This window comes from Nycticebus coucang, chromosome 14 (genome assembly GCF_027406575.1).
Source record: "Nycticebus coucang isolate mNycCou1 chromosome 14, mNycCou1.pri, whole genome shotgun sequence".
In the NCBI taxonomy this organism is placed as follows: domain Eukaryota; kingdom Metazoa; phylum Chordata; class Mammalia; order Primates; family Lorisidae; genus Nycticebus; species Nycticebus coucang.
The window spans coordinates 67,517,936-67,533,812 of NC_069793.1; the positions used below are offsets into that span (position 1 = coordinate 67,517,936).

The 15,877-nt window shown below is 41.7% G+C and overlaps 1 protein-coding gene across 1 annotated transcript; it reads right to left on the minus strand.

Moving 5' to 3' along the window:
* Positions 1 to 12,772: 12,772 nt before the first annotated feature.
* On the minus strand, positions 12,773 to 15,074 carry LIPT2 (lipoyl(octanoyl) transferase 2). The gene is made up of 2 exons (XM_053561052.1): positions 14,034 to 15,074; positions 12,773 to 13,596 (listed from the first exon to the last, which is right to left on the minus strand). Exons 1-2 carry the CDS (start codon positions 14,497 to 14,499, stop codon positions 13,367 to 13,369), a joined length of 696 nt encoding a protein of 231 aa, XP_053417027.1. The 5' UTR covers positions 14,500 to 15,074; the 3' UTR covers positions 12,773 to 13,366.
* Positions 15,075 to 15,877: the final 803 nt, after the last annotated feature.

The window sequence follows — 15,877 nt, forward strand, 5'->3', positions numbered from 1 at the left end:
ATAAACAGCTGGCTGAGATGTCAGAAATTGAATTTAGAATTTGGAAACAAGATTAATAGAATGGAGGAAAATTTGGAATTTGAAATTCGAGGAGCAATTCAAAAGTTGGAATTAGGGCGGCGCCTGTGGCTCAAGGAGTAGGGCACCAGTCCCATATGCCAGAGGCCGGAGGTGGCAGGTTCAAACCTAGCCCCAGCCAAAAACCACAAAAAAGAAAAAGTTGGAATTAGAAATTCGAGGAGAAATTCAAAAGTTGTCTCAAGAATTTAACGAATTTAAAGACAAAACCACCAAAGATTTTGATGCACTGAAGCAAGAATTTGCAGCCCTCAAAGATCTGAAAAATACAGTAGAATCCCTCAGTAACAGAGTGGAGCAAGCAGAAGAAAGGATTTCTGACATTGAAGACAAAGCTTTTGAACACTCCCAAACTCTCAAAGAGTAAGGGAAATGGAGAGCAAAAACGGATCATTCTCTCAGAGAGCTCTGGGATAATTCGAAGAAGGGTAATATCCACCTCATTGGAATCCCTGAAAGTAATGAAGTGGCCTCGCAAGGCACAGAGGCCCTTCTCCATGAAATTATGAAAGAGAATTTTCCATGCCATGAGATTCTGAAATTCAGGTAGCAAACAGTTTCAGAACCCCAGCATGACTCAATCCGAATAAGACATCCCCTAGGCATATCATAGTTAACGTCACTAAAGTTAATATGAAGGATAAAATTCTGAAAGCAGCCAGACGTAAGAAATCCATTACCTACAAAGGGAAGAATATTATAATGACTGCAGATCTCTCTGCTGAAACTTTTCAAGCCAGAAGAGTGTGGTCATCGACTTTTAATCTCCTAAAGCAAAATAACTTTCAACCCCAGATCCTGTATCCAGTTAAACTGAGTTTCATGTATGATGGAGAAATTAAATACTTTAATGACATTCATATGTTGAAGAAATTTGCCATAACCAAACAAGCTCTTCAGGATATTCTCAGATCTATCCTCCATAATGACCAGCCCAATCCTCTGCCACAAAAGTAAACTCACTCAGAAACTTTCGATCAAACTCCAATTTCCACAGTGGCAAAAGGATTAAAAATGTCCACTGGACTTTTGAAAAACTTGATACCCAAAATTTTACCAGACTTATCAATATTCTCCATTAATGTGAACAGCCTAAACTGTCCTCTAAAGAGGCACAGGTTAGCTGACTGGATACAAAAACTCAGGCCACATATTTGCTGCATACAAGAGTCACATCTTACCTAAAAAGATAAATATAGACTCAGGGTGAAAGGATAGTTGTCCATATTTCAGGCAAATGGTAATCAGAAAAAAGCAGGTATTGCAATTCTATTTGCAGACACAATAGGCTTTAAACCAACAAAAGTAAGGAAAGATAAGAATGGTCACTTCATATTTGTTAAGGGTAATACTCAATATGATGAGGTTTCAATTATTAATATTTATGCACCCAACCAGAAAGCACCTCAATTTATAAGAGATACTCTAACAGACATGAGCAACTTGATTTCCTCCAGCTCCACAATAGTCAGAGATTTCAACACTCCTTTGGCAGTGTTGGATAGATGCTCCAATAAGAAGCTGAGCAAAGCAATTTTAGATTTAAACCTAACCATACAACATTTGGATTTAGCAGACATCTACAGAACATTTCATCCCAACAAAACTGGATACACATACTTCTCATCAGCCCACAGAACATACTCCAAACTCAATCACATCTTAGGTCACAAGTCCAACCTCAATAAATTTAAAGGAATAGAAATTATTCCTTGCATCTTCTCAGACCACCATGGAATAAAACTTGAGCTGAGTAACAACAGGAATCTGCATACTCATACAAAAACATGGAAGTTAAATAACCTTATGCTGAATGATAGCTGGGTCAGAGATGAGATTAAGAAGGAAATCACCAAATTTTTGGAACAAAACAACAATGACGACATGAATTATCAGAACCTCTGGGATACCGCAAAGGCAGTCCTAAGAGGGAAATTTATAGCACTGCAAGCCTTCCTCAAGAGAACGGAAAGGGAGGAAGTTAATAACTTAATGGGACATCTCAAGCAATTGGAAAAGGAAGAACATTCCAACCCCAAACCCAGCAGAAGAAAAGAAATAACCAAAATTAGAGCAGAATTAAATGAAATTGAAAACAAAAGAATTATACAACAGATCAATAAATCAAAAAGTTGGTTTCTTGAAAAGGTCAATAAAATAGATAACCTTTGGCTAACCTAACCAGGAAAAAAAGAGTAAAATCTCTAATCTCATCAATCAAAAATGACAAAGACAAAATAACAACAGACTCCTCAGAAATTCAAAAAATCCGTAATGAATATTACTGTCAGAAATATGAAAATCTGAGGGAAATTGACCGATACTTGGAAGCACATCACCTCCCACGACTTAGCCAGAATCAAGTGGAAATGTTGAACAGGCCAATATCAACTTCTGAAATAGCATCAACCATACAAAATCTCCCTAAAAAGAAAAACCTGGGACCAGATAGCTTCACGTCAGAATTCTACCAAACCTTTAAAGAGGAACTAGTACCTATATTACTGAACCTGTTCCAAAATGTAGAAAAAGAAGGAAGACTACCCAACATGTTCTATGAAACAAACATCACCCTGATCCCCAAACCAGGAAAAGACCCAACAAGAAAAGAAAATTATAGACCAATGTCACTAATGAATATAGATGCAAAAATATTCCACAAGATCCTAACAAACAGAATCCAGCAACACATCAAACAAATTATACATCATGACCAAGTTGGTTTTACCCCAGGGTCTCAAGGCTGGTTCAATATACATAAATCTATAAGTATAATTCAGCACATAAACAAATTAAAAAAGAAAGACCATATGATTCTCTCAATTGATGTAGAAAAAGCTTTTGATAATATCCAACATCCCTTCGTAATCAGAACACTTAAGAAAATTGGTATAGAAGGGACATTTCTTAAACTGATAGAGGCCATCTACAGCAAACCCACAGCCAATATCATATTGAATGGAGTTAAATTGAAATCATTTCCACTCAGATCAGGAACCAGACAAGGCTGCCCATTGTCTCCACTGCTCTTTAACATTGTAATGGAAGTTTTAGCCATCGCATTTAGGGAAGAAAAGGCGATCAAGGGTATCCATATAGGGTCAGAAGAGATCAAACTTTTGCTCTTCACAGATGATATGATTGTATATCTGGAAAACACCAGGGATTCTACTACAAACTTTTAGAAGTGATCAAGGAATATAGCAGCATCTCAGGTTACAAAATCAACATTCATAAATCGGTAGCCTTTATATATACCAACAATGGTCAAGCTGAAAAAACAGTTAAGGACTCTATTCCATTCACAGTAGTGCCAAAGAAGATGAAATATTTGGGAGTTTATCTAACAAAGGACGTGAAATATCTCTATAAATAGAACTATGAAACTCTAAGAAAAGAAATAGCTGAAAATGTTAACAAATGGAAAAACATACCATGCTCATGGCTGGGAAGAATCAACATTGTTAAAATGTCCATACTACCCAAAGCAATATACAATTTCAGTGCAATCCCTATTAAAGCTCCACTGTCATACTTTAAAGATCTTGAAAAAATAATCCTTCGTTTTATATGGAATCAGAAAAAACCTCAAATAGCCAAGACATTACTCAGAAATAAAAACGAAGCAAGAGGAATCACACTATCAGACCTCAGACTATACTATAAATCAATAGTGATCAAAACAGCATGGTACTGGCACAAAAACAGAGAAGTAGATGTCTGGAACAGAACAGAGAACCAAGAGATGAATACAGCTACTTAACCGTTATTTGATCTTTCACAAGCCAATTAAAAACATTCAGTGGGGAAATGATTCCCTATTTAACAAATGGTGCTGGGTGAACTGGCTGGCAACCTGTAGAAGACTGAAACTGGACCCACACCTTTCACCATTAACTAAGATAGCCTCTCACTGGATTAAAGATTTAAACTTAAGACACGAAACTATAAAAATACTAGAATAGAGTGCAGGGAAAACCCTTGAAGACATCCGTCTGGGCGAGTATTTTATGAGGAGGACCCCCCGAGCAATTGAAGCAGCTTCAAAAGTACACTACTGGGACCCGATCAAACTAAAAAGCTTCTGCACAGCCAAGAACATAGTAAGTAAAGCAAGCAAACAGCCCTCAGAATGGGAGAAGATATTTGCAGGTTATGTCTCCAACAAAGGTTTAATAACCAGAATCCACAGAGAACTCAAACGTATAAGCAAGAAAAGAACAAGTGATCCCATCGCAGGCTGGGCAAGGAACTTGAATAGAAACTTCCCTGAAGAAGACGGGTGCACGGCCTACAGACATGAAAAAATGCTCATCAACTTTAATCATCAGAGAAATGCAAATCAAAACTACTTTGAGTTATCATCTAACTCCAGTAAGATTAGCCCGTATCACAAAATCCCAAGACCAGAGATGTTGGCATTGATGTGGAGAAAAGGGAACACTTCTACACTGCTGGTGGGAATGCAAATTAATACATTCCTTTTGGAAAGATGTTTGGAGAACACTTAGAGATCTAAAAATAGATCTGCCATTCAATCCTATAATTCCTCTACTAGGTATATACCCAGAAGATCAAAAATCACATTATAACAAAGATATTTGTACCAGAATGTTTATTGTAGCCCAATTCATAATTGCTAAGTCATGGAAAAAGCCCAATGCCCATCGATCCATGAATGTATTAATAAATTGTGGTATATGTACACCATGGAATATTATGCAGCCTTAAAGTAAGATGGAGACTTTACCTCTTTCATATTTACATGAATGGAGCTGGAACATATTCTTCTTAGTAAAGTATCTCAAGAAGGGAAGAAAATGTATCCAATGTTCTCAGCCCTACTATGAAACTAATTTATGAAAGCTATAACATAGTTATAACCTAAGAATAGGGGAAAGGGGAGAAGGAGGGGAGGGAGGGGAGAAGACGGGTGGAGGGAGGGTGATTGGTGGGATTACACCTGCGGTGCATCTTACAAGGGTACGTGTGAAACTTAGTAAATGTAGAATATAAATGTCTTAACACAATAACTAAGAAAATGCCAGGAAGGCCATGTTAACCAGTGTGATGAAAATGTGTCAAACGGTCTATAAAACCAGTGTATGGTGCCCCATGATCACATTAATGTACACAGCTATGATTTAATAATAAAAAATTAAAAAAAAATCAAAGAACATCCAAAGAGAAAGTAATGTGTCCCAAATTTGAGAATTCGGTTGTTTCCCTTTTTAAAAGGGATTTTGATGCTCTGAGCCTATAAAAGTCTATAAAGCAAAGTGAAGGAAGTGTGTGATGAGTAATATACTTCGCAGAAAATTAGTTAAAACTCTTTTGTATTGTTTTCCTTTCCATTTTATTTTAGGCTATTAATCAGATATCTTAAAATAAATGCCTTTTCTATTTTTTCTCTGTGAAAAAAAAAAGTACAAATGCTGGCAGTTAGCAGTAGACCTATACCACTGAAATGGAGAAGCCAGGGGAATATGCATGGGGCACCTAAAGCACCTGACAAAGTCTGGAGCAAGACAGGCACTTGCCCCCTCAACAGCTTCCTATCTCAGAGACTTGCTTGCTTCTCTTCTATCTGGAATATACCTTGTCTTCTTGTCTATCCCCCAATTCCTTACTTATCCTCTGAGGCCACAGTAGACATGTCTTGGTCTGCCAAGAATCTCTTCTTTTGAGAAAAGAAATTTTCTCTCGGGCGGCGCCTGTGGCTCAGTCGGTAAGGTGCCGGCCCCATATACCAAGGGTGGTGGGTTCAAACCCAGCCCCGGCTGAACTGCAACCAAAAAATAGCTGGGTATTGTGGCGGGCGCCTGTAGTCCCAGCTACTCGGGAGGCTGAGGCAAGAGAATCGCTTAAGCCCAGGAGTTGGAGGTTGCTGTGAGCTGTGTGATGCCACGGCACTCTACTGAGGGCCATAAGGTGAAACTGTCTCTACAAAAAAAAAAAAAAAAAAGAAATTTTCTCTCCTTTTAAAGAGTCACCCCTCCCTACCTTGCTCACAGCACATATGCTATTTTTGAAAAATCTGAATATTAACTGAATGCTTGTTGATATTGAAAAAGTATTTCTTGTTTTTCTTTCTTTCTTTCTTTTTTTTTGTTTAAGCAGACCCAGCCTGGGTTTGAACCTACCACCCCTGGTACATGGGGCCAGCATTTTAACTATTGAGCTACAGGCATCCAGGGGCTGAAGAAATATTTCTATGTATGATGATAATGTTATAAACAGAGTTTTAAAAGACACTTTATCTTTGGGGACTACATATTGAAATATTGTTAATTGAAACATTATGGTATCTGTGCTTTTCTTCACAATAATCCAAGGGGAAGGCAGGAAGGTGGTACCAGTTTAGATAAACTAGGATTGGCTATGAGTTGATGATTGCTTTAGTTATATGATAGGCACATGGAGGCTCAGAGTTGTATGTTAAAAATATTTTATAATAAAAATCTTTAAAAATAAAAACATGCTTCTAAGATTGCTATGGCTGGTATTTGGTTTGTTTGGCCCTGCCAAGTCCCATGTTGAAATTTGATCCCCAATTTTGGAGGTGTTTGGATTATGGGGGTAGATCCTTCATGAATGGCTTGGCATCATTCTCAAGGGAATAAGAGATTTCTCACTCTTAGTTGTGCGATCTGGTTGTTAAAAAGTGCCTGGCACCTCCTCTCTTTCTTCCTCTCTAAACATGTGATCTGCACACACTGGCTCCCCTTCACCTTCCGCTGTGAGTGGAAGCTTCCTAAGGCCTTCATCCGAAGCAGAGCAGATACTGGTGCTATGCTTCTTGTACTGCCTGCAGAAATGTGAGTCAAATAAAACCTCCTTTTTTAATGTCTAGCCTCAGGTATTCCTTTATAGCAACACAGAGTAAGACAAAGATGTTAGAACATTTAAAATTCAGGCCTTACCACTCTCATACATTGATGATGGGAGAATAAATTGGTATAACTTTTATAGAAGGCAATATGACAATATTAAAATGAAATGCACATATCCTACAAATTAGAAAATCATTTCTAGACACTCACATTTATATATGGATTCTCATTATAGTTTTGTTTATAGAAGCATAAGATTAGTAATAATCTAAATGTACTCAATAGAGGCTAGCTAAATAAGTTCAATAGGATACTACATAGTTACTAAAAAGAATGAGGATGGTCTTTATGTATTGATTGAATCAATCGTCCAAGTGCAGGACTGTGCATATGCTACTATATGAAAAAGAATATAGAAAATCATATATGCTTATACATGGATAAAATATCTCTAAGGTATATAAATAAGACACTTACCATCATATAGACCTCCAGGGAAGGGAACTTGGTTTTACAGGGGAGGAAGTTCAGAGCAAGACTTATATTTGAATACCACCATTCTGTACCTGTAAAATTTTATTCTATGTGCATGCATTACCTGAATAAAAAATATAAAGACTATATAGCAATGTAGGAAATGTTTATAGTATTACATTTGGTTTAAATGAGCATACCAAATTTTATCTACATAAAGTATATTAAAAATATGTCCACTCACAAGTACTGAAAGCACACACAAATGAAAAGGATGTTAGTGGGAGTACAAGCAGCTTTTAAAAAACTTTATAGATATAATATGATATGGTATGGGTCATTACCAAAGTTTCGAGATACACAAAAATCAAGAAACATAAAATCCACATGGGTAGAAACAAATGAAGCCCTCCCAGCCACACCAATAAGCTGGGCAAGTTGAAACTTGCACGAGTGAATCAGCAAGGGCACTATCAACTGTGTTTTTTGGAAGTGAGATAATGGACTATAACACAGTCTGTCTTAAAACTTTCATAGGACCCATGTATGATAATAGGTACAGTAAATGACAATTAGGTTAAAAATATCAGATTTAGATTGCAAAAGTCTGATTTCCATGGGAGTTTTCAGAGAGAAACTTTTTATACAAATCAAGGCACACCTGGCCATGCTGCCAGAGCTGCTTCTGTTCCGTTTCCTGCCAGCCTCACCACAGGAACAAGATGCTGGACCAGTAACAGCAGTTGGTCACGTCCTCACCCTTAATACTCCTTCACCAAATGCTGGACTATCTATTTATTTATGAGGAAAAGACTCTGAACAAACAAGAAGTTTTCTCGAAGGGGGAAAGCCAAGGGTGTTAAATATCCTTATTCACGTTCTCTGCTTGAAGGATCCCAGTGGGAAAGCGGAAGTTGGATCTATCCAAGCAGGAAGGAGAGTCAGGAACCCACAGCAGTGGCCTGATCCCATCACACAGCCAGACCTCAGCTGAAAGCTGGCCTTCCATTCTGCATCCTCTCCATGTTGACTGCCACTGCCCACCTGTCTTTGGAGGCTCTCTCCTCCAGGGTGCCTGTCCCATTTGCCCCTCAGAGCCTAGACTGGGAGCCCAGGACAGACCCTGCCCCTTACTACTGGCGTGACTGCATACAAAGCACACGTCCTCTCTGAGCTCTGCTTTCTCACCCCTACGATAACCCTGTTCATCTTGCTGGGCTGCCAGAAAACTGGATGAAGTCATCTCATCCCATTCTGTGGCCCCACACTATTACTCTGCCTGCTGCTTTTCATTCTCCTTGGCCTGCTCCTCCTCACCAGCTGTGCCTCCCATTTGTCAGTCTTCTGCCCCACTCCTTCCAGGATTCCCAGGTATAAACCATCACTTATCACACCTGTGCTCCAGATTCATACACCTAACTGCCTCTTGGCTCTCTCTGCTCCCCTCTACCTTGGGTGTCTCAAATTTGATTTTTCAAAGACTGAATTTATTATCTTCCTCTCCAGATACGGTGTTCTCCCTCCTAGCAATACCTCTAGCACCCATCCAACCCAGCTGCCCAGACCAGAAACCTAGGGATTTTCTTTGACTCTTCCCCAACATTCATGGATTGTAGCAACAGCCAGAGCAACAGCAGCATTTATTTTTCACCATGTGGCCCAGGAAATAGAGAACCTGGACTGAAGAGAGAGGGAATGAAGCAAACGCACACCACACAGTATGACAGAGAATAGGAGAGAAAAGACTACCTGGGTTCCAAAGGGCTTAATGCCCTGCTTCTGTCCTTGAGCCCAGTGGTTGCCCCACCCTTAGATTCTATAAGACCCTTGTACCACCTTTTCCAATAACCTCACCCTTATCTTGTTTTTTTTGCTTAAGTTATAGTTGGGCTCTACACTTGCAAATGCAAGAGTTCTAATTAATATAAACATGATATTCATCATAATAGGCTAGGTTATACTATAGAAATAATAACCCCTACATTTAGTGACTTCACATGTCCGTCATCAGCAGGGAGCTCATTGTGGTCCCCCAGGAAGCAGCCATCATCTCCAATGTTGTTGGTCACTGTTTCACTGAAAAAAGAAACTCTGAAGGTTCTGGCATTAGCTACTCAATGCTGCAGCTCAGGAATGACTTGCCACTTCCATTCATAATTCATTAACCAGAACAAGTTACCTTGCCCTACCTACCTGTAAGCGGGGGCCATGAAGTACAATCAAGCCATGTGTCCAGAAGGCAGAAAACCAGAAATATCTGGTGAACCTTAAAAACTATTGTACATTTTTTGCTGCCTAATCTGTGCCAGGCACTGATCTAGGAGCCAGGGACAAGAAACAAGTAAATCATAGCCCCTCCCCCACCTTTTTTTGAGACAGTCTCACTATGCTGCCCTTGGTAGAGTGCTGTGGTGTCACAGCTCACAGGAACCTCAAACTCTTGGGCTTAAGCGATTCTCTTGCCTCAGCCTCCCAAATAGCTGGGACTCCAGGCATCTGTTACAACACCCAGCTATTTTTTTGTTGTATTTATTGTTGTTTAGCAGGCCTGGGCCAGGTTTGAACCCGCCATCCTCAGTTTAGTGGCCGGTGCCCTAACCACTGGGCTATGTGCACCAAGCCTCATGGCCCCTTCTTAAAGGGCTCTTCATGACTATGGTGCTGTGGTGAAGGGGGTCTATGGTCCCTGAGTTTCAGTAGATTGGGGATCATCGATTCAAATGCCACAGGGCCATGAAGCTAATGTCAACAAGTGGGCTGGCAAGGAAAAGAGGTGTGGTGCTGCAGCTAACTGGAGAACACGATTTTGAAAACATCCCTACTTTTCAACTCAGCCAACTGTTATCAGGCAGAAGGCCCAATGTTTCTAGGTCTCTCCAATTTTCTTGAGAAGCCAGAAAACCAAATATCTATGTGAAAATTTCCCATTTTTAATAGTTGTTTGCAACTATTAAATAGTGGCATATACACACACACACACACACACATACATAGATCCTATATGCCAAACCCATCTACAGCACAGTCCCAGCCCATGAGTGCCAGTTTGCGTGCCCCACATCCAGCGCAGGGAACAAGTTTCCCATGCTCTGTGCTAGTCTGTCTACACCAAGAGGGCTATGCTCAGCTGTGGGGCTGCACCTAATGGGACCCATGTGAGCAAGGATTAGTACACAGGCCGGTATGCAGGCTGGGAGGAAACATTAAATATTTCATATTTACAAATAGCCTTCTGTATGTCAGGCCCAGTGCTTATGTGCTAGAGATACAGAAGGAAACAGGACAGATGCAGCTCTACTCTTGTGAGGCCTACCGCCTTAAGGGGAAGTTAAAGGATCTGGGGATAATTTCCCTGGAGAAGGCTCATAGAGGACAGATTATAGTAAAAATAATAATATTTACTGAGCTTTTATTCTGTGCCAATGCTACCCTCAATGCTCTTAATTCTCATTGTGCACTGAGGTAGGTACTATAACTTCTTTGTTTCATATAGTGCAACTGAGGCTCTGGGAGGTCAAGGGACTCAGTCAGCTACTACTACACCATGCAAAATGATTCTCTGTGGTCCAGGCAGGCTTGGGCAGGCTGTTGAATGAGAGAAAGTACTCAAGAGGGCTATGAAAGTTCTTGGCACTATAAATAAGTGCTAAGTAAATGTCTGTTTCTATCCCAGTGTCTGGGGGCATTCAAACAAGCTGTATGTTCACTTACTAGGGTTGCTAGAGTGGGAGGCTGAATACCAGATAGAAATGCTATGCATGACCTTCCAACTGTGAGAATCTAACTCCACTTTTCCTGGAATTATTATTTCTCTTCTTGGTAATGATACTACAAGGTAATTAACAACCATTCCTCACCTCCCCCCGCCAATACCCCTACAATAGCAGCATTGGCCCCAGAGGTGAGAAACTAAGGTCTAGAAAGGATATGGGCCAGATTATAGATGGACAAACCATCAATCAACTAAAATTGACTAAGTGTCAATGAGATGTAAAGTATATTGTTCTGAGCTCTAAGTCAGTGTGCAGAGAAAGAAAAGAACGTTGACAAAGGGGTTTGTACCTGAGGCCTAGTCCTGGCCTTGTCATTAATTTACTGTGACTTGGAGATTTTTTTCTAAGCCTTGTTTCATCTGTTTACAATGAGAGGGTAGGAAAATACTTCTAAAGTTCCTTTCAGCTTGAACAATTGATATAAATTATTTGCATTCAAAAGTCAGGCCTCAGATGCAGGAGGACCTTTCTTCTTAGAAGCCAACGAGACCAAAGAACCCTTGGAACTCAACTGGATTTTAGATGTGATAATGGTCTAAGGTGCCACTCTCATGTGACCAACAAGCATTTTTAAAATGTGGCTAGTCCAAAATGAGGTGTGCTATAAGTATAAAACACACGCTAGATTTTGCAGACTTAGTATGAGAAAAAGAATGTAAAATATCTCAGTAACTCATCTATATTGCTTTATGTTGACATATTTATATATTGGGTTAATGAAAATGTATTAAAATTTACATCACCCAGCTTTTACTTTTTCAACGTGTCTCCTAGGAAATGTCAAATTATGATGTAGCTCACACTGTATTTCTATTGAACAGCACTGGTTTAAGCCCAGGGAGGGCAAAGGACTTTCCCACAGAACCAGGACGGCACACAGGGTCCCTGATTTCTCATTTCAGGCTCTTTGTACTCTTCCTGAGCTGTGGTAGCCAGTCTCCATGATGGCCCCTAACGCAGCTCACTTCTTATTATCCTTGTGAAGTCCCTTCCACATTGAATAGGGTTCATCTGTTAGGGGACTGCAGAAATGACTATATGACTTCCAAGGCTGGGCCATGAAAGACACGGTGGCTCTCATCTTGCCTCTCTCTGGCATCACCTGCTCTGGGCAAAGCCTAAACAAATGTACTAGCATGAGACTAAAACACCCCTATGGAGAGGTCCACATGGTGGACTGAGACCTCCTGTCAGCAGCCATCTGGGAAGCTCATCCTCCAGCCCCAGTCAAGCTTTATAGATAACTGCAGCCTCAGCTAACATCTTAACTCCAAGTTCATGGCAGATCTCAACCTAGAAACACTCAGCTAAGCTTCTACCAAATTCCTGACCCACAAAAAATATATGCTAAGTTTTGGAGATTTGTTACACAGCAATAGGTAGCTAAGACAAAGCCCTATATGGGTTTACATAAGAAAGGACTTACCTAAGAAGTCCTCGGCACTATAAAAAGGACTTACATAAGAAAAATTCACTTCTATATTTGGCATATTTATAGTGTGAGAAATTATTACTTTTCCAGCCTCTGGCCAAGCTCAGGTTACCCTAACTAAAACTAGCTATTTTATTAATAACTTGGGGACTCCAACGCAGGAAGACAAGATCTCATTTCATTCTTTGAAGAAGCTTTTCCTTTTATTGCAGAAAGTACCCAGGTATCTTGCAAAAGCACCACATCATATCACCTTCACCTGGGCCATCCAGAGATTTGATTTCCACAAAAATCAAAAGAATAAGAGCTCAGAATTGGGGGCAGCACCTGTGGCTCAGTGAGTAGGGCGCTGGCCCCATATACCAAGGGTGGTGGGTTCAAACCCAACCCCAGCCAAACTGCAACAACAAAAGTCCAGAATTGCCCAGCTATATATAATAAATAAATGTGAGGAAATAAATAATTGAAAAATGACAGTCTTATGACATGTGAGTTTATCTAAGCTGAGACATTGATGTTAATAGTAGAGCCAATGTTTTATACAGCATGTGTTGCTTTTCATAGTGTTTTCACATCTATTATCTCTGAGGTAGGTGGGGACAATATAAATGAACCAGGATACATAGGAAAACAATGGCTCAGAGCTTATGATTTTCTGTTAGTCTCATGGTCACAGGCCAGGTCTAGAACCTGGGTTTCGGTTTGGTGACGCAAGTCAGACTTGGTGCTTCCCAAGGCAGGACCATTCTGGCTTTACATAACAACATTAAGGCTCTTCAGCTGCAGCTGTCCTCAGAGATCAAGGTGCACTGGTAGATCTCCTTAAAGACCACAAGGAAAGATGGCATTACTTCATCCACAGTGACGTGTCTCTGGAGCTCCTTACTCAGGGAAGTGACGCCTGTCCCCACCAACCCACAGGGCACAATGTGCTCAAACCACGTGAGGTCTGTAGAGCAGTTCAGAGCCAGTCCGTGGGATGTGATGTGTCTTCCACAGCGGACTCCTGCAAGGCAAGGCGAACGGTCTTAGAACAGATACCCTCCCCTTCTCAGGCTTCAGGATCCTGGGCGATGCGAGAATTGGATTAGAACACTGGTTTTCAAATTTTGTTTCTGGAGCAACAAGGGATTGCGCACTGATGGAACAAATGCAGGGGAGGGATATGTGGTTTCACAGAAGCTGCACTTATGGGGATTTCAGGAAATGTCCTTTAACACAGATTCTGTTACTTAAAAAAAATTAGCACTCTTATTGTCATTACATTGTGTTTCATAGTAAATAACCTGGCGATTCATTTACTCGTGTCTCTCCATGCATAACGAAGTGCGTTGCGCTAGACAGACGGAGAGGACCCTTCCGCCTCGCTCAATATACCCTCCTTTGGTTCAGGCCCCTCCACACCCGCCCCTCCAAGCCCCGCCCCCGCCCCACGGCGCTCACCGATGGCACAGATCTTTCGCTCTTCCAGCCAGACGCCGGTGTAGGGCGGGGGCCGCGCGCGGGCGTCCAGCAGCCCCAAGAGCTCGCACAGGCGCACAGCGGACGCCTCGAGCGCCGCCACGTGCGTGCGCAGGCGCAGGCCGAGGCGCCGCAGGTCGAGCACTGGGTGGCAGAGTAGCTGGCCTGGGCCGTGGAAGGTAGCCAGGCCGCCGCGGCCTGTGGCGCGCACTTCGGCGCCCAAGGCCCGCAGCCGTACAGTTTCCTCCGGTGTCAGGCCGCCACGCAGCCCGGCTGTATACACGGGTCCCGCGGGCTCGCAGAGCAGCAGCGCGCCCGCCTCAGTCCCGGACGGGGCCTCGGTGCCTGGCCCGGCTTGCAGCTGCCGCAGCCAGCGGTCCTGCACTGCCAGCAGCTCCGTGTACCGCACGCGACCCAGCCACACCAACCGAACCGCGGGTTGCCCCATCGCGCCCACTGCAGCGTCGGCGGGCGCTGGGACTGGGGGGTGTGCCAAGAAGGGCGGGGACTCGGGGGCACGCCCCAACCCGTGCTCCTGAGTTCTAGCTAGGAGTTCGTTAGAAGCTGTGTGATCCCAAGACCCAACAGTGGGTCGACCTCGTCCAATTCAACGATCAATATTTAGACCTTGCTGTTTTCTGCAGGCCCTGCCCTAGGCGCTTGATACAGCAATGCACAGCATGTGAGAAAAAAGATGTGTCCTGGTAAGCTTATGTTCTTACAGCACATGATAAGCATTAAAGTATTAAGTAAATAAGGTTATTTCATGTAATAATAAGTACTATGAAAACAAAAAGACAGAGTAACGTGGTGTGTCCTGGATTGCGCTCCTGAAGGACTAGAGGGCGATTAGCGTGGTTAATTGGTGGACATAGAAAGTGCTGGAAGACCAGCACCTTTGGCAGAGGGAGAAACTGAACTGTGGAATAATTGCAGCACAGGCTGTAGCCAATCCCAAGGAATACTCCAAGGTTAGAATGACTGGCCCCTTCAGAGTTGTTCAGATTGAAGCACAGCGGCCAAAAATTTATGTCGTTGACCAGTTATGGATACGGACAACACCTGGGGAGACACATTTTTTTTCCTTTTGTTTTTTGTTTTTTTTTTTTGGTGAGGTTGCTGCCCTCTGTTGAAACCGCTCACAGAGAGAGACTCAGTTGTGAGTCATCAGCAACTAACTCAAAGCACCTGGAGGAATGACTGGCTGGGACAGGTCCTGAAGGTGGATCTGGACCACAGCATCCATTGCATGGCAGTTGAAGTATCATTTAAGTAAGTCTGAATTCATTTAGTGTACTTATACTGACCAACTATATGTTTGTCTCATTGCTAGCTGAAGAGGATTCACGAGGCTATCCTGTCTCTGTATTCCCAAATAACATACAGAACCCATTTTTTTTGTATCTTCTGCTAGCCTCTGAATCTGTCTTCCATTCTGCAGCTGAAGATTGTTCCCTTGAAAACAAAGAACAATAAAAGGAAGAAAGTAGAAAAGTATAGAGTATCATGTAGAAAATCACTCTTTACCCACATCCAGTTTTCTCAAATTTTTGTATTTTGCTGTCTTTGCTAATGTTAAAGAAATAATAAAAATTTTCACCTTGCTTTCAATAAAGTTGGGTCATAGGGTACTTGCATGTTTAGTTTAGTTTTTTTTTTTTTTTTGAGACACAGCCTTAAGCTGTTGCCCTGGGTAGAGTGGTATGGTGTCACAGCTCACAGCAACATCCAACTCCTGGGCTTAAGTGATTCTCTTGCCTCAGCCTCCCAAGTAGCTGGTACTATAGGCATCCGCCATGACATCTGGCTATTTTTTGGTTGTAGTT

What these genes read in the sequence shown, in the direction of transcription:
- LIPT2 (XM_053561052.1), bottom strand. Translation starts at nt 14,499, where the DNA reads ATGGGGCAACCCGCGGTTCGGTTGGTGTGGCTGGGTCGCGTGCGGTAC. An exon ending in GCGAAAGATCTGTGCCATCG is followed by an intron (nt 13,597 to 14,033) that starts GTGAGCGCCGTG and finishes CTTGCCTTGCAG; the next exon opens with GAGTCCGCTGTGGAAGACAC.